At 41.3% G+C, this 19,221-nt stretch overlaps 1 protein-coding gene across 2 annotated transcripts in view; it reads left to right on the top strand.

Moving 5' to 3' along the window:
* Positions 1 to 19,221, top strand: part of cpeb4b (cytoplasmic polyadenylation element binding protein 4b) — a 32,354-nt gene that overhangs the window by 8,154 nt on the left and 4,979 nt on the right. Inside the window, exons 3-10 of one of the 2 annotated variants that reach the window (XM_038707547.1) lie at positions 4,337 to 4,427; positions 9,581 to 9,631; positions 14,344 to 14,367; positions 15,521 to 15,691; positions 15,916 to 16,005; positions 16,445 to 16,563; positions 16,737 to 16,851; positions 17,933 to 18,114. In XM_038707547.1, coding sequence (XP_038563475.1) covers positions 4,337 to 4,427; positions 9,581 to 9,631; positions 14,344 to 14,367; positions 15,521 to 15,691; positions 15,916 to 16,005; positions 16,445 to 16,563; positions 16,737 to 16,851; positions 17,933 to 18,114 — 843 coding nt within the window. The remainder of the gene's footprint in view (positions 1 to 4,336; positions 4,428 to 9,580; positions 9,632 to 14,343; positions 14,368 to 15,520; positions 15,692 to 15,915; positions 16,006 to 16,444; positions 16,564 to 16,736; positions 16,852 to 17,932; positions 18,115 to 19,221) is intronic. The other variant, XM_038707548.1, reaches the window with a different exon arrangement.

Raw genomic sequence — 19,221 nt, 5'->3', positions numbered from 1 at the left:
AGTGACACTCATTTCATTTCTTCTTCAAGTCTTACCCCACAAAAGCAACAAAGTTCAGTGTGTGGCATGCACGTCAAATGACTGACGTGTGATGCACCTACACTATACAGCAGGCCCACCCACAGCACCCATATTAGCATTTGGTATTCTTCAAAGTTCAGGTAGCATTGGCTAAGTGGCAAATTAGCATTTGGTGTAACTCCTGGTGAAGCAGGTGGTCTCACCCAAAAGTAATTTTTCAGCATATTCCAAAATGGTAGCAGTTCTATGTTGTCATGTCTCTGACAATAGATGAGCTGTAAATGTGTATGTGCTTTGGATTGACCAGAATGTGAAAAAGTAACACTAAGTGAACCTATAGTTCATGGTAATTGAATTTTAAAAGCCCAGTTTTCAGTTCCATGCCTCCTACTACACCAACACGTTATGATTCATCAGATTTTCTTTTGAGTGTTTTTTATTTTTTTGAACCACTGAGCAGACAAGATAACATAAGATAGACTATTAAGCCCACACTAGGGAAATCCACCTGTTACGCTTCCTTTTTGAAAGGTGATGATTCTATATTTGATGATGCATCACTGTGCAGGTAGATCAGTTCAGTATATGTTTGTTAACTCAGGGTCAAACACTCAGAAATGGCGACAAGACTCGGTAGAGGCCACTCTTCTTAATGAAAATCAATGCATCATGCTGGCTTTTTTAATTCACAGTCGTGGTAAAATGGGGTGTCTCTCTGCAAATATTACAATAAGTCATGCCATGGCCTCTGTGTTTATAACTAAGGCCTTGGGTTAGCGTGGGCAAGCTTTCATAGATGCACTGACATGGACTGCACTGTAAATTGTGTGTGTCTTGCTTGCAGCTAGCGTGTGCGTGTGTGTGTGGACGTGATGAGTGACCATGACTGTGTGTGCACGCCCTGCAATCTGCCAGGGATGAATACTTTGCTGGTCAGCTGGCCAGTTGTTGAGAGAGAGATGGATGCACGATGCACAAATCTGATGATTAATCGCCCTCTGCACCTCTCCAGGCTAATGCTTAGCAACTGCAGAGCGCCAGACAGGCCTCCTGTCCGCCATACAGAGTCCGTCACGGCCACAAAATGAATTCCTATTCTCCTGAAACAATATAATAGGATTACCATGCGATACTCAGCCAAAATATTACTGTACCAAGGAGATGGTACAATAAAGAAGAATGGCACCCAATGAAAGCATAAAATCTTTGAAGCACAAGAGAGCTTTGGCTTACTGCTCCTGCTCAGTTATCATAGTATAATACAGAAATGCCATAAATGCAGCGGGTAATGTGTTGTAGTGTGCTTGCCTATGCAAGAGGTGTGCACCTCTGCTTTCTGCTTCCCTTGTCTTTGAATGTTTGGTTTATTTGACCTAAAGCAATATCAGTAAGTCCACATAAGATACTGAGGCGGATATGAGAAAATAGTAGACATAGTCTGGCCTGTATCCCTGTGTTGATATTTGTTTTGAGGGACAGAGTGTGCGCTGGGTGTGTTCTTCTATCTCTCTGTTTTAGCATGTTCCTTCAGTCAGTGTGGGAAATTTTCAACCAGCCAGAACGCTGGTGAAAATTTTGACTACAGCTGGGAAGTTTGGCTGTTTCACCAGCCAGCGTGGCAGACATCCAGCCACGTCTTTGGTGGATCAGATAGTAAAAGTAGCCATTGAATTTTGGGAGCCACGGCAGACACTAGACAGTAGCCTGTTTGCCCAACACTTGGTCAAATGCATCACTGACTGTTTTTCTCAACTCTTTAGCATTTGACCCCTGTTGAGTTCCTGGTGTAACGTATTATCCTATGAGCTTTTCCTCCCTTGGTGGTTTTCCTTTTAGTCTGCTCTCCACAGACATTGGGCCTATAGTTTTTTTTTTTTTTGCGAGGGTGTGACCTGATTGCTGGGTAAATAGGTACATACTAGAGAGGTTAATGGAAAAGTGGTGAATGGAAAGAGTGACTGACTGTACAGATAGGTTACTTACAGGTTGACAGACATGTTGGGTAATTCTTGTTGTGCAAGGACCCGTCCTTTATCAGCGAGGTCGAGGGCATGAGCTGATCATGCGGTGTCAGGACGTTTTTCAGACTTTTCAAGAGAGGTGGATTAGACATAAATCTGATTAACAGCCATTTATTCCTATTGTTGAATGTTTGTGTTATTTTTAACCTAGCAACATCGGCCCACAATTGTCACCTCTCACTTGCTGTTTACTTTGAGACAGACTGTAACAGACAAATGACATCTCGTTTTTCTCAGCGTAAGCTGTTGCTGCACCTGACTGGAGGAACGCACCACTTGCAGGGCTGACCCTGGTCTTTGCTTCTGATTTCTAAACTTGAAAAATGGCAGCTATTCACATTGCACCAAGTGAAGTTTCTGAATTAAGTTTGGGGGGGGGGGCATGCTGAATCTCTGTTATCTACAAAACCTTATTGTTCACAGGAATTGTACGTTTCAAGAAACTGAGTCATGTCATCATCTAAAAACTCTTGTCAGCATCTTGTCAGGCTCCTCAGTCAACTCTTTCGGGAGACATTTTTCCAGACTTTAATCTCGTAGCAATATATGGGCTCATGAGATGTATTCTCAAGCATGTATCTTGACTGTACAGCAGGCTCTCCTTCTCCCTATTGTGTTAAATATGTATTACGCTGGTGTTAAATGGCTTGTGTGTATTTTACAAATTACTCCATATATCATATATCACTGTGTACATAAAATGCTAATGACTGGCTTAGAGTATTGTTTTGACAGTATCTTTGCAAAGAGTTAAATAATGGATTCTACAAATTACATTATTTAATTTTTTTCCCCACAGCTGTAGGCTACATTTAAAATAACCAAACAGTTGATCACAATAGCTATGATGCAGAACGTAGGGGGAAAAAAAGGTTTATTTCAGTCGTGACTGGACATTTAAGAACAAAACAATCGTGACTAAACATTTTAGTCAGAGTCACTGGCTCTGTGCAGTATGAGATCTCTGACGCATAAATGAGGAATAGAAATCTTTTTTTAAGGAATTTCTGCTTTTAAGGTGGCGTGCTTGGAGAACGACTGACTGGAAAAAATGGGGAAGAGACAGAGGAAGGAATGAGACAGTGTTCGCGTGATGTTGCGGGGACACGAGCCCATTCAGCACCATTTCTAAATGTAAACATGGAAGAAAAAAGTTTCATTTTGCAGTTTTCAGGAGCTTTGTCCGTCTGAATTGTGGTTGTTTTGGATAGAACGAATCTGAAAGAATTTCAGTTTAACAAGTTGTTGTCAGAGGCTGCATATCTTATTTGGCTGGGGTAGAGTCAAGACAGAAGCCTTATCAGCATGGCACTTGTAGTATATGTGTGTGTATTGATGTGTGCGCATATTTCATGTATACACATTGTATTGGGCGGGCGGGCGGGCGGGAGGGCGTGTGTGTGTATGTGTGTTGAACACATGTTGTTTGTGCATACAAACATTTCCAGTATGGTTGGTATGGCAAGGATGCCCCTGTTGTAGGTGACAAAGCTGACTCTGAATTCCATTATGCTGCCTTAGCTGATTAATCAGTTCATTTTGCAAGTAACACAGCAGTTAAACGCACAGTAACCAGGTAAAAAGGGGAACCCTGGTTAGAAATGAGACAAAACCAGATCAAATGCTGACAACAGAAATTAGATTTAATCAACAAAGTAGTGTCTTGTTAAATATCCTCAAATGGTTCACAATGTTTTTTTTGACCTCCTGTTTGGTGGCTAGAAAATAAGAGGCCTAGAAAATTCAAGCAGTTTTGTTTGTCACTGAGGCTATTTAGACCATTGCAGACAGTGCCAGAATCTTAAATTACGTAACCGTCAGGGATTTAAATCCTCACAGTACTTTGGTATCGCATTTATCAAAGCAAACTAGGAAGAAATATGTATTGACACAAATTAAACAATCCGTCATGTCATGTCATTTCATAAGCGCAGGCCAAAGCAAGAATGAAGTGAGAAACCCTTCATAAATAACTGGGAAAGCATCTGGGTGCTGCCTTTTTATTAACAGCTTATGTTGGTCCCGAATGTGTTTGGAGTTTGAAGGTCAGAACTGCAAAAACAATATATTTTCTTGTGTCAATGTCAATTAAGATGAGTCCTGTTTTCTCCCTTTTTATGTGTGCTCTTTGGTCAGCTTGGGTCAATTGAGGTGGTGTTATATTAAAAGATGTAGATAAATCTAACTGCTCCAGTGGCTCCCGTGGACCTGCTCGATGATGGTCCACCGTGGCTGACACTGAAGCAGGCAAAGAAAAGTAAACGGTGTTTCTCCTCTTACTCTCCTCTCTTTAGGAACGCACCAGGTCCTTTGACAGCTTCAACATGAACACGCTGGAGAGCTCCCTGATCGACATCATGAGGGCTGAGCAGGACACCCTGAAAGGTGACAATCTTAGCTGTCATTCAAGAACATTAAACACTAAGCAGAAGGCTAGCATTTTCATTTTACACTCTGTTGACGGCATAGATACTCTGTGTATTTTTAACCCACCGGTGATGCACAGACAGTATTAAGTCACCTCTTGCACACTTAAAGATAAGACATCTTTCCCTACATAATTATTACATTATTATTAATATTATGAGTGCCCTTATTGTTGGGCTAGTACATGGCTAGGGTGCAATTCACATCAGTATGCGATAGACATATGTGTGTGTTACGATTGTATCTTATTGGCTAAGCATCCCGTAGGAGCGTTACATTTTAGAAGTTAGAGTTGATAAACCGTTCCACACACTTGATCACAGTTTAACACCTCGGTTCTTAGCAGAGAAGTTTCACTTCCTCCTCAGGTCAGACAACTAGACAGTGTGTCTTGTTTTCTGTGTTATGATGAACAGTAATAAGAAAAGTTAGCCTGTGTAGCAGTCAGCTCGTCACTCTGTCTTCCTCTTCCTTCTCACGTCTTCCCACTTTAAATATAAAAAAAAAAAAGATTTTGTAAGTTGTGTGCCCGAGGATGACCTCTTTCCCATGCATTTTGAGAAGGCGACGCAGAGAGAATACGGGGCTGATGGAAGCTTAGGCTTTGTATTTAAGAGGGGATTTGTGTGGGAGAGATGGAAGGACTTCCCACTGATCTAAACTGAAGTAGTTGGGCCGTCATTAGTTTCTAATGATCACAGCTGCAGGGCTTTCCATTTTGAAGGATGATAACAATTTCCGACTAAATCTGAACACGATGACGATGCATGGTTGTTTCTGTCCAAAAAAGTCTGGCATGTGGCGTGAAAACGTGTAAATAGGAAGCATTTGGCTTGTTAGCGAAGAGAGCTTATAAAGTGATGTAGGCTATATGTGCAGCTTTCAAGAGGTACTTCTGTATTCCTCTGATCTTTGAAACCCTCTACTGAATGTGGATTTGATGATTACCCTTGTGCATTTTTACACACGTATACTCTCAGCTGCCAGTTTATTACGTACACCTAGCTAATGCAGTCTAATATTCTAGTCTAATACAGCATTCCTGCAATAAATCCAAGGTTAATGAAGGTTATAATGTTTAGCTTTTGCTGAAAGTGTTTTAGAGGTGTTGATTCCACTGTCCGATCACTTTGTTGGGTGAAGTTTGTCTGTTGTCGTTACACTGATGGGTGTTTCTGTGATTCAGCCTACCATCATTTGTATAAATGGGTTGGACAAAATAATAACAATAGGTACACCTAACTAGTTGTAGAACTGACAAATGAGTCTATAGGCTATACGTTACAAAGTAGGAGCTGACACTTACATTGGACTCATTGATTGATAGAGACTAGCCAATGTCTGTTATTGGCTGACTGGTGTTTGGCAGCACTGGTCATTGGTAACCTAGAAATGGGTTATTGAATACAGCAGGAAGCCAGTTATGTATTGGTTCAGAGGGTGTAACTGACAGTAATTAAAAGATACAAAGGGCTTAGCTAACCAAAAGGACGTTGGCCAATATTAGCTGTTGGTCAAGAGGGAGCTTGTAGGAGTAGTTCTGGTAATGATCATTGTTTGAAAAGAAACGGAAAAACTGGGGCTTGATGGGTTATAGACTAGAGTTTAAGCTGTCAGCCACATTTCTTAGTATTTTATCTCACCGGAAGGCTTAATATAATGACTACTGCACAACACATCTTTTTTTCCTTTTTCTTTTTTTTTTAGGTCATTGCAGTGTAATGGGCTGAGTACCAGGAATCAATTTACTTGGATTTCTGTCTGAGCTTAAACCTCAGTACAAAAGATGCCAAACTGGCTGTGACGAGATGTTTTTTTTTCCTTTCCTGGTCTGCATGTGCAGTACATCTCATGTAAATGCTTTAAACGTCACTGTGCAAAAAAAGAAAATCAAATGTAGCACATGTCCCCAGTTTAATCATATTGAATGTAAATATTGCTGTGGGCTCTACAAAGATGGACCAGTCGTGTAAAACGCACATACGTACCAGTTTCACTACCAAAATAACAAAAAGAGGGAAAACTCTGAGCGCCAGACACTTCACTATCACCTCGTATTTATTTCAGACTCACACCCACTGGGCTCAGCCACATCCAGCTGTGATGTAATGTTCTGCTGTCAAACCAAAGTAAATCTTCCCTCAATATTAAGAGAGGAAGACTGGAAGGTTACCTCATTAGCCACGTTTTGGTGTCTTAGCTCCAGCCATGCTGGCACGGATTCCTGCAACTGTTAGATCCAAGAGCTTGGCACCAGAAGACAAAACAAAGCTTTCTCCTAAATTGAAAACCACAAGCTTCTGCTTCTTTAGAAATCAAACAATATAGGGTTTTGAAATTATGATGACATTACATATAGTTTAGCAGAAGTGTTGTTGACCCAAACTTCCTATAATAGTTGAAAGTGAATCCTCCATTTGTGTTACAGCTCTGTATATCTTTGTTGAGGCAAGATAGACCTGTCTGGCAGTGCTTACACATGATGCAGTAAATTCATCTTTCATCTTTTCAGGTCATTCTATGCTATGCTGTTTTATGTTTATTCTTCCACCCACTCCTTTCTTCAGCCATCCTCTTCATTCCTTCTGCCTTCACATGAAGCATCACACTACATCCCATCCCATATTCCTTATCTTTTGTTGTCTTGTGGCCCTTGTCCTGCTACAAAATATTATTCAATTTATTGCTCGTTTTCATAATTATAGTCACTGTGCCAAGTGTAGCAGTGACTTAAGCGAATCCTTTCCTTTTTCGCTCACGGCAAAATAAAAAGAAACATAATTACAGCACATTTTCTTTGAGCGCTAACTCCTCTCCGGGCTGACTGTCTCTTGCACTCTCCTCCTCTCTGTCACACACACACTGTACATGCGTGCACACACAAACATAATGTGCACAGACGGTGTGTGCACACAAGCACATTTTGGTACGCGCAAGCAAAGCGCAAATTCCGCACTCCAGCAGAACATATTGAGCAAAGTGAGAGTGATGAAGCCGGGGAACGGGCGAGGCAAAATGTCTACAGTAGAAGTGGCTTTGAATCGCTTCCAGCATTGTCCTGACTGACAGAAAGGATCCCTCTGTTCAGCCACCGCTCACACACACACACACACACACACACACACACACACACACACACACACACACACACACACACACACACATCACTGCCTTGTGTATGCTTGTGCATGTATGTGGTCTAACTGTTACTGTGCTGTCCATGCACGCAGCCAGCAGAATGCAAATAAGGTTCACATAACGGGCACGCACATCCCTGCAGACACACAGGGATGTGGTGTGCTGACGTGCCTGCACACTTGTTCCTCGGAGACGATAAAGGCTCTTAAAATCCAATATGACGGGTTGTGCTCAGATGGACTGTGGGTGGTGCACCTATCAGCACATACTGTATATTACTAAGCTAAATTACAGAGGCAGATAAACTGTTGATTTCTGAAGGGCAGTCTAGAGGAATTGAGCTTCTGTGTAATCTGGTTTGGGCTGGCACCTGTTTTTTACTGACAGTGTGTTTTGATGCAGACTGTGATGAATGTGCTTAAATGTATAAATCTATAGTATAGTAGCTCCCAAAGCCATGGGTGGTCCGTTCTGGTTTTGGTGAGTCCTGCACCACATCCACAGAGTACTGTGGGGGGCTCGATAGGCGAGGTGTGGGGGAGGGGCGAGCAGATTTCTGTGTGACCGAGGCATCGGAATGCACCAATCACCGTACTCTTACAACAATGGTTGTACTATTTCAGCTCTTTCATCTCATTATCCCTCTGCAGCAAGCGGGCCTTGCATAACTTTGAAGCTTGTTTGGCATCATAATGTGTGTGTGTGTGTGTGTGTGTGTTTGCACACGCAGGACAGGCCTGGCTCAATGTAAAATATGATTATATGAGCCTCAGAGCGAGAGAGAGAGGCACACATAGGGAAATGGAGGTCAATGAGAGGGAGAGAGATGGTTGGTGTCCCACAGATGTAGTCTGTAATGAGATTGATGTGGAAGCAACACTCACTGTGCTCATGTCTGTTATAGCCTCAGCCTGTTCTGTATGGACACTCTTAATGAACTGTCTGAAGCAGCTAGTGTTTTTATATGTTGTTCTGTACAAATCAGATCAATTTTCAAATCAAAACCTTGCCTTTTTTAAAAATATGTCCTACATTGTATTCAGAATTGTTAATAAAAAAAAACTTTTGTCACATTACGAACTGCTTAACTGATTGTAGAGCTATCTTTCTCTCAAATTGTTTAGCCTTAATTTCATTTCTGTGTTCTCCACCAGACAAGTTTCTGTTAAAACTCAAAATGGGCTTTAAAATGAAGATTAAAGGGTAACTTTGGTAATTTTTGACTTGTAATTTTACTTCTCAGGACACAGAGTGGGGCTGTGACAGTTTGTTTGTGTTATTGTATGACTTTGGGGTTTTAAAGGGTTAAAAACACCAAAGTCAGACAATAACACAAACTAACCGATCAAGGCAGCGGTAGACCAGAGAGGTAAAATTACTGTGTTTGTCAAGGGAGTCTGGTGGCTTTGATGAGAGATATAGCCACTGTTTCTGAATAAACAAAAATTATCTTACTCTTTTAAAAAAAGGACCATCTCTGTAGGGATCCTTTTCCATAATATTGTCTGACACTTAATAATAATAATAATAATCTGAGCCTGTCAGTGGCAAAAACAAGTACTTTAGTGGATGTAATTTGGCAGGGCGTAATGGCCCGCAAGGATTAGCCCTGTTTCGCTACTGCCAACTGCAGCAGGCTCGCTTGACCAAATTTAAAAAATGTCCAAATTCGTCACATAGACACAAAAACATGAGAAAATAAGGTCCAGGTTGAAATAGTTACCCTTTAAACAATGATCACTTCATCCATTTTCTGGAGAAATTCCTGTAGTAGTTTCCTTTTCTTCATTCCTACTGAAACAGAGATATTTGTTTAAAATAATCCATCATAGCATAAAACATCAGCCTGATATATTCAGCCTTAATCCATTTGTGGACAGACTGACACAGAGGTTAACTTCTGGATTTCTTTTCATGATTTAAAACTCTTTCTCACCGTGTTAAATATCTCTGTTCTGTGTCTCCCTGTGCAGGTCGCCTGGGATTCCCCCATCCAGGAGGGGACAACCCTCTGCCCCTCAATGGTATGTAAAGGACCTACACCGGTTTTTAAGGGCCCACTAACGTAAAAAATACAGAATAAAATCATAAGGAGTTTGTGTGCAATATTTAATTGAAACTTATTTTATCAAATTGAATCTAAATATATTCTTTAAAAAAATTTTGATTAAATGCCAAGCTGTTATTCATTTTATGAGGACCTCACTTTTTAAATGTTGTTGTCCTTGGATCTAAATTAAAATCGCTCATTAAGAGGAAAATATGCACCCACCTGGCAGGCTAAACAAAAAGTATGATTCATCCAATTTTAGTGTCACTTGCATAAAGATTTAACAAAGAAAAACTTGAGTTCTGCTGGTGGAGATAGTTGGTTAGTGTGAGATTAACCTTGAGTGTTTGTGTCGAGTGACTTTGAAGCCTCGTGTGCTCTTGCTCGCCCGGGATTGAATCCAACCAAAACATTTTGTGTCTCTCCTCATTGCCACACTGCTGTGTAAACATGAAATAAAATTTCTACACCTGCCCTCCTTAACTGGAGTTTTAACCAACAAGCATTTCTCTTGATGACCTCTCGCCTAGTCCCTAAAATAAACAGATGGATGAAGAGGGGAGAGAAAGAGGATGAATGGACAGAGAGAGGACGTAGTGGGTTTTGACACCAGGAAAAAAATGGATGGATTGAAGAATCGTATGAGACAGAAATGGCCTTGATGAGACAAGCTGTGTGTATGTGTGGCTAATACCAAAACACTGTTGTTGACTGTCTTTCTGAGTATAGGGTTTTATGTTTGTGGAGTCGATTTGAGGTTGTTTAGGTTTCATTCTTTAGGTGTTTTGCTTTTGTTTGATACATATAGTAGAGATAGAGAAACAGACAAGAAATAGATGTGGGGTGACCTGCAACAAAAATCCTCCTGCTGGATTCAAACCAGGGATGTTGCGGTTATGTGCTATGTTAGTACTTGACATTTGTTTTTGTGTTATTCTTTGTACTGTGTGGTTTGTTCATTCATTTACTGCTGCGACATGCACATTTTCACCAGAGATAAATAATGTATCTGTCTGTTTCTCTCTGTCTGTTAGAGCTGGGTATTGTTCAAAGATTTTCGATATCGATATGATATCTCGACTTTGATACCGGTTCCTGAACGATACTTTTTTCGATACCAATTTTATTCGCAACAAATGGAGAACCATTGTTGTTTGTATAAAGTAACTTAATTATCACATTATTATCATTAATAGTTTATTTTAATAATTGTTCCTTTGAAAAATGCTACTGCTTTTCAAAACCAAGACATATTTTCAATGTAACATAGGCCTATATTGTGTTTTTGTTGTTTTTATTCGTCTTTCTTTAGTCTTTATAATGTAATTTCATTGTTTATTCATTATATTTTTTTTTATTGTTTATATGTGAATTTGTGCTCTGGCAACATTGCAACCTAAACATTTATGGCAATAGGCCTGAGAGAAAGAGAGAGAAATCTCTCATCTCATCTCATAGAAACAAGTTTCTGCCACTACATATCCAAGTTTCCTCCTCACTAGAGGAAGAGGTGGCCAGGCAACAACTATCACAATATAAAGCAAACTCAGCCGCGCGTGTCTTTAATCCCCTGCAGCAAAGTTGCACACATCAGTCCAAGGATTGGTACGTGATCACATCACTATCACACGGAAGCGCTTTAGCCGGCTGCACATACAGGTCCGTGTGTAGCGGTGGCGTCACTTACTGATCCTTCAGAAATACTTGGGAAAACGTAGCGTGTGTGGAAGCTACCGCGCTACTCGGTCAATAAAAGAGCTTTGATTTGATGCAGAAAACAGTGACACTACCATCAATCTACTGAGAAATGTAGTTAAACTAGTAACTAGTAAGTACTGCTCAACACTGCTTGTATGGTGGTCATGTTGAAGCAAGCTCGGTGGCAATAGAGTGCTGAGACGATGACTGCTCTGTCTTCTTGCAGCAAAGACGGAGCAACTTTCTGCTCTTAAGTTTATTCCATGCATAGTCAAGGGCTTCACCTGGTTTGACGTGTCGCTGCTCTTGGCAGCAATTATCTTGCGTCGCAAATATTGCATCGCGCGCTGTTGCATCAAGCCACACTTGATTTTCTCCACGTCTTTTACATCCACGAGCCACGTCTCTGTGCGTAACCGGCGTAACCGGCGTGAACTAGTGTTTACATCACCACAGCCAATTACAATCACTTTTAGATGTGGGCACATCAAGAATGCTGCATGCTTATTGGCTCATTGGCGTTAACAAGAACCTTTAGGTATCGAACTTTGGTACCGAAAGACAAGGCATTTTTTGATACTCGGTGGTATTGAGGCAATTCGGTCGGTTCCTAAAAAGTATTGAACTCGATACCCAGCCCTACTGTTTGTATCGTATTATGTTTATGTAGGAGTATAGTATATAGTGTAGTATGTAGACTATGTATATTTATGTAGTAGTATATCTGTCTATGTGTTGTATCTATCAGAAAGCCTGCCATGACACCCCTGATTTCAGGGTCTTTGATGAAAATGTGAGACTCTTTTTTTTTTTTTTGTAGTTTAACTTTTTTTTTTTACTCTTAACTAAATAAAAAAATGCTATGACGGTTGAATAAAATCCGGCCAAATCCCTTTTACGTGCTAAAGTTTGTGCAACAGCAGTTTCATATTGAGCTACCTCTCCCTTGTCCTTGCGCACCTTCATTCCCTTTATCTTGTGTAATTGTGTTGTTGTAGCTTTTGCCTCCTGGTCTTGGGCCAGGAGAGGCCAGTAGTTTCTTCACAAGATCGCTGGGTCACATGGCAAGATCACATGGTCAGGAGCCTTGTCAAGCCCTGAGACAGATGGTGCCAGCAGATAGGCAGGATTCATAGGTTGCACACCAGCTCTGTCTTTCCCTCGCTCTCTTTCTCTTTTTGTGTCATAAGCATACACAGATTGTGTTCCTCATTCTCTTGATCTGTCTCTCGCTGACTCTCATTTTCTCTCACCCTGCACAGCTTTATCAGCTTGTTTCTCCATCTCATCCAATCTATTACTCACTCACTCACTCACTCACTCACACACACACACACACACACACACACACACACACACACACTTTTTTGTAGCACTCTCTGCTCTCTTTCAATCTGCTTTCCTGTTTTTCTCCCTCTCTCTTTCTAGCTCTTGTTGACCCCCCCCCCCCCCAGAGTTAAAGTGCATCTGGGTTGGAAAGTCCACTGAGGGAGTTGAGGATTATTGCTTGTGTGTCGTCTGAACACTTCATCTTCATCCCGCATATGTTCTTGTAGTTTTAGGTGGCCCAATGCTTCAGTCTCTCCTGCATCCACGTGTGAATTCATTTCCCGGTGAGCGCGTTAGGTGGAATGACTAAAAAGAGCATGTTCTTGTGTACAGACTGTGCCACGATGAACTGTGAAGGGGTTATTTTACGTTCACAAAATGCAAATGACTGGTCATGATTCACATCCTACCATCAGCCCATGTGCCCTTGGGATATATTCATATCTTTTCAACAGAATGATTTCAAATGTGAAGTATCGCTCTGTAAAGCAGCATCCAGTTGTCGTTGATTTTATTTGTGCTCTTAAGTTGAATGCTCTCTGGTTTCAGGACATGCTATGGTGGTTAAAAACATTGTTTCCATCGATGTACCTCCTGTGGTTGCCATGGTCACATGGCTACTGTGGAAAAGTTAAACAGTTATCAACATCGCCAACAGAGAGAGATAGCTGCGCACCTCTCTCTCCCCACTCCCCCTCCTCTCCCCTTGGTGTCTCTGCTGCCTCCTTTGACCGCAGGGCTGCTATTTATTGTGTTTAGACCAGAAACAATGGAGGTTGCAACAGTAGCCACTCCCTGTCGTCGATGCGTTTAGTTTAAAGGTCTAAAGCTGACTGTAAGAGAGAAAAACACGTATTGTGAAATGGCTGACCATATCCAAAAAAAACATACTGTCACTGCCCTGTTGTCACTTCTGCCAGTTGTATTTGGTTTGTGGTGGAAGAAAGTTTCGCTCCTCCCCATTGTTGTTAGCCATACAGTGCTTCCTCTGGACTGATATCAGCAACAGGAACAAACAAACTATCTAACAAAACCACTGCCACAGAGAAAGTTTGGATTATAGAGACACACTTGATAAATTTCAGTCTTGTGTTCTTGCCAGTGAGACTGTAATGAATCTGCTGTTGGTATCAGGGTTGTGATTTGATCTTGTTCAAATCTAATGCAGATGTGAGTGCTGCTTGACCTTGATGGAGCATTTGATGCTGTGTGGACTCATCTTGGTTCATTGTTCACTTATCACTATCCCTGATTACCTCTGATCTGCCTCAAGGTTCAGTCCTTGGACAATTTCTTTCCCTTTCCTTTCGCTTCTGTATGACTCTTCTCTTGTCTAATTATAAGGCAGGGCCTCTACCTTCGCTCTTCATGCATATATAATATGCAGTAATGTTTTTCAGTCCAAGCTAACTGAACTGGATAGGTTGTGCAATTGTTTAGCCAGTGTACACAGACCTTTCAAATGTAGAATTTCCTTTATTCAGCTTTAACTTTATAGTCTAATATTGATAAGTAGAATGCTGACAGTTCCACAGGCTGAACAAACAAGTGCATGACAATGGAACATTACTGTCATGAACCACCTGACACTTTTATTGGTACATTGTATTATGCATCTGTATCACCCACCTCTTTGATTTGTCCTTATTCCACATGCAGCCAGGAATTATAGCAGGAGACGAGGTAAAATATAATCCTGGATATATTATGTCACTTTTCCAGCATTAAGTTAACTCTGCAGGTCTCAATATTTTGACTGGTGTTAATCTGTGCTGTTATGATTGTATTTGTTACGGGGCGTTGGTTGTTGAAGGAATGCTCTCTAAAGTTTTGAATGAACCTGCGCTTTGTATCCGTGACACGTTTGTCTGCATGGTTTTCCAAGTGTTGAGCCTTGCTATGAGCCTGTGGAGTGATCTTGCGCATCTTTCCTTTTTAGTGTGTGTTTCTCTCGTCGTGCTTGACTCTGCTTGCTTTTTTTTCTCATTTTGACACACGCACCTTGCAAGATTGTTAAGCCACACAACAGTTGTCAGTGTCACATTTAGCCGAAAGTTAATGAGGCAGAGAGATACACAAGAGTTTAGTATGTGATTTACACACACTGCAACAGAAGCACAGCCACATGGCCAGACACACACACACACACACACACGCGCACACACTCACAGCAGATACTGTAAGCTCAGGCTAACTCCCTTGCATAAATCTTTATAAAGCAGCTCAGGGCAGGTTATATGGGAGCAAGGATAGGCTAGGGAGGGCTTAACCTCTACAACACGCGCACACACATACACATACAGTCCACTGTTCAGACTTTCTCACTGAGAGGACGACGTGTTTGTTTGAGAGAACTTTCATGCATGTTCAGCTGAGACTATTTATTTGTACTTTCAAACTTGATCATGTGTATATTTGTTATAAAATGATTTTGTTGTTAACCGTGATTCCCTGCTAACCTTTGTATGCTGTATGTGTTACCCTTTGCTCCTACTTGTGTTTATTTTTCCTTCAGACGGATGCATATCTGCAGATGTTAAAGTGGTCTAGAAATACCTGCAACATTTCTTTCTCACCAAATGTTATTAAATCCACTCAGTACAAAAGCAAATAGAAATATGTTTTAGTGCATCCCTAGTAATGTGCATGACGTGCTACTAGCGCGACTAAATGACGTGGTAAGTGTTGTTAGATCAACAAAGAAAAACTAAATGAAATACTTCTTCCCCTTCCGCCCAGCGCCAGGTGGATTACAGAAAGCTGTGAAAAGTGATTAAAAACTCTCAAGAAATGAGCTGTCTTCTTTGTTTTCTTTCTTTCTTTCTTTCTTTCTTAGGCCACTCCTCTCTCTTCCCCATGGAGGATGGTTTCCCTGACGATGAGCGTGGCGATCAGGGTCTCGCGGGCCTTGGCTCTCCACACTGCTTTCCACACCAGAACGGAGATCGCGTCGAACGCTACTCACGCAAGGTCTTCGTGGGAGGACTGCCCCCGGACATAGATGAAGGTAAAGTGGTCACATTAATGTCATAAGGGCCATTTCAGTTATAACTTGGAAGGAAAGGTGTACCATAAGACAGAAAGTTCAACCTGCAGCTTAACCGCCTTACTGAACGCTAAAGATACCTTGCAGTGAAATCTGTGGCATTTCCTGTAGAACTTCTTCAGGCCTTCTTTTAAAAAAAACATCTGGACTGTCAATGAGCATGCGTTCTGTCTGCTTATTTTCAGATGAGATAACAGCCAGTTTCCGGCGTTTTGGACACCTGTTTGTGGACTGGCCTCACAAAGCGGAAAGCAAATCCTATTTTCCCCCCAAAGGTGCGTCAAATTGTCATCACGGCTTCTTTATTCTCTGCTGTATTGTAATTGTTTGTTTTTTTTTTTGTTTTTTTTACATTTATCATTACCAATTCCTGATCCAGTTAATTAATACAAAATAGGGCGTCTCTGTCTTTCTGCGTGAGATAAAGGGTTGTATGTGTTTTGGTAACTGATTTTAGTATTATTCCTAGCCACAGCATTGTGTGTCAGCCTTGTGTCTGTGCTGTCTGGCTATGCCTTAAATTTAAGCTATTATGTGAAGCATTTTGCTACCGTCTCTGGACTGTTTGTCTGTTTTCTCTGTCTGTTTGTAAAGGCTTATGCCCTCCTGCTGTGAATGCAGAATGTCGTGATAATCGTACTAAATTCCAACACGACTCTTTGTCAGTACCTCGCGTCCCCGGCAGCACGAGTAACCCTGCTGTGTTTTGTGTAGGCTACGCGTTCCTGCTGTTCCAGGATGAGAGCTCAGTGCAGGCTCTGATCGATGCCTGCATCGAAGAGGACGGCAAGCTGTACCTCTGTGTCTCCAGCCCTACCATCAAAGACAAGCCGGTAAGTGTTAACACACGAAACGCACCCATCTGCTCACATCTCTTGCTATTTCCACTGAACTCAGTGAAGCCTGTGTTTATGACTTCCGCTTGACTTTACAAACACCTTGTTTTAAACTATACTTAGCGCAATTTATTCCAAGAGTTGAAACCTGTTTGTTTTGTGCGCCACAGGTCCAGATCCGCCCCTGGAACCTGAATGACAGTGATTTTGTGATGGATGGATCTCAGCCTCTGGACCCAAGGAAAACCATCTTTGTTGGAGGTGTCCCTCGTCCGCTCCGTGCCGGTATTCTTCTTTTTTTTATCTGTATCTTTTTTATACAAGTCCCTTTTACCACCAGGTGAATTAACAACAAATGAGCGTTTACAATCACAACACTTATATTTTAACATATATTGTGCATACTGGTTGAACCCTGTGTGTTTGTTATTGGCTCTTTCCCATATTATATATATATTTACTGTCATTTATCAAAGGCTTTTAAAATGTTCCCAGTATAGTACATTTTTGTGTTCTTCTGCATTGTATCCTTTTGCATGTGCTTATACTTTAAGTTACAAATAAGCAACACTAAGTAGCCTTCCTTCACTTCTCATGTTTAATTTCTTCCCCGTGGTTGAAGTGCCAGCTAAGCAAAATTCTCCTCTCTGTAAGACACTGCAATGCGATCAGCTTTGTGTTTATAATAAACATCAGAGCAGCTAGAGAGGGTAGAGATAAAAGAGGCACTGTGCCGGTGAAATCGGCTTTGACCTACGTCGCTGGTCCTATGAGGAAGGGCTCTCTCTGAGGCACGCAGTGCTGTGTAGAATATTAAATTCCTTTTTTATCCTGATAGCAATGTTATGTGTGCTGCTTGTTCATGTGTTCTGCACCACTGGTAGCTGTGTTTTAGACTTCAGCGCTGTGGTTGTGGGAATGACCAAGGTCATGAGTCCTTGCACCATATTAAATCATTTTGACCCTGTGTAATAATTTGGGTCTAAATTTACTTTTTTCCACAAATTTATCATCTACATATTTAAAAAGAAAAACTGCCATTTAAGTTTTGCAGGTTTATCTCCCCCTAATTTGCACATTTGATCACTGCTGTTAAGAAAAACACAATAAAACTGTTGGGATTTTTAGCAGCCTGACTCTCATATTTGCCCGATCAAACTATACTGAACTTTAATCCATCTGTGTTATCAGCTTTAAGCTCTCAGATCAGCAACCCTCATCCACTTGGTGTGCCGTGTGTGTTCACATATTAAGCCTGTGTGTGTGTGTGTGTGTGTGTGTGTGTGTGTGTGTTTGTGAGAGAGAGAGAGAGATAGTGTTCATGTCTCTTTGCTTCCGTGCCTCAAACCTGTTTTGTGCTATGCAGTGGAGCTGGCCATGATCATGGACCGCCTGTATGGCGGAGTTTGCTACGCTGGCATCGACACAGACCCTGAGCTGAAGTACCCCAAGGGAGCGGGGCGGGTCGCCTTCTCTAATCAGCAGAGCTACATTGCTGCTATCAGTGCTCGCTTTGTACAGCTGCAGCATGGAGAAATCGATAAACGGGTGAGTGGAAAGAAAAGAGAGCTCAGTGTTTTTCTGTATCCCCTCTCGGCCCCCCTCTTTTCTTCATTTGTCTCCCCGCACCTCACTTCCTGTTCTCTTTCTCTCAGACTCTCTTCGCCTTTGCCCCATTTCTGAGTTGTGCTAGAAGAATCTGTTTAGGAGGGGAAAAATGCAGCACTAGATACAGAATGTGTCTGAATTAGTAGAGTAGAGTAGTAGAGAGGCATAATTGTTAATTCATTATAGAAGATCAGAGCATGTAGCAATACTTGTTTCAACTCCCAACCAAAATGTCAGGAGCACAGAAAAGTATCAAAAAGACTGTTGTAAGATTGAGATCATATCCAAAATAACAAAACTTAATTAATGCCTTGTTAGCAGTCACAGTGAGAAGTAAATAGTTGTTAGTAGAACAGAATAATAAAATGCGGATTGAATTAAAATAGTTAAACGCAGGTGAGGGGTGGTTATATAGGACAGTCTCACAGTGTTCAGTCGTGCGATGTGTTTACCACTCTCGAGTTAAGGCTATCAGTGACTTACCTGCTGTTGTCAGCAGCCGAGGAATTACAGTAACGTATCTTACAGTGCCTAATTGGCTCAAATGTTATTCACAAGATGGCATGAGCTGAAGTCCAACAGAAATATCTAGTGAAGAAGCAACATCACAATATAAAATACTGGAATTATAGTACGCTGCTTTCTTATTTGCATAATTGGTGTGCGAATTTTGCAGACGGGATGCAGTTGTGACATTTATTTGCTAATAGTACAATCCCTCATCACTGAGCAGTTGGAAAAGCAAGTGAATGTTGTACTGCATGGCCTGGAAAGAGAGTGTGAAATCCACAAATTTCAACATTAGGAGCCAGTCACATGCAGTTCTTCATCTAGCAGCTGACTGTGGCGGGTTTTTCCACTCCTCTCTGCAATATTTAAAACTAAACTGCTGATAAAAATGATAAAAATTGTCTTCTTTTGTGGGCAAAAGTTTTTAATTTCCTGTTGACTGCTTCACAATAAGAGCCACCCTGTGTTTTGCAAGTTGAAATCTTTAAATGTGAACAATCGGCAGAAACTTAATACAGCTCTGATACAGCATTAGGG

Source organism: Micropterus salmoides, unplaced genomic scaffold (genome assembly GCF_014851395.1).
Source record: "Micropterus salmoides isolate LMB-PRFRI ecotype aquatic unplaced genomic scaffold, ASM1485139v1 Ms_hic_scaffold_9, whole genome shotgun sequence".
Classification (NCBI taxonomy): domain Eukaryota; kingdom Metazoa; phylum Chordata; class Actinopteri; order Centrarchiformes; family Centrarchidae; genus Micropterus; species Micropterus salmoides.
This window is presented reverse-complemented; position numbering and strand designations above follow the sequence as displayed.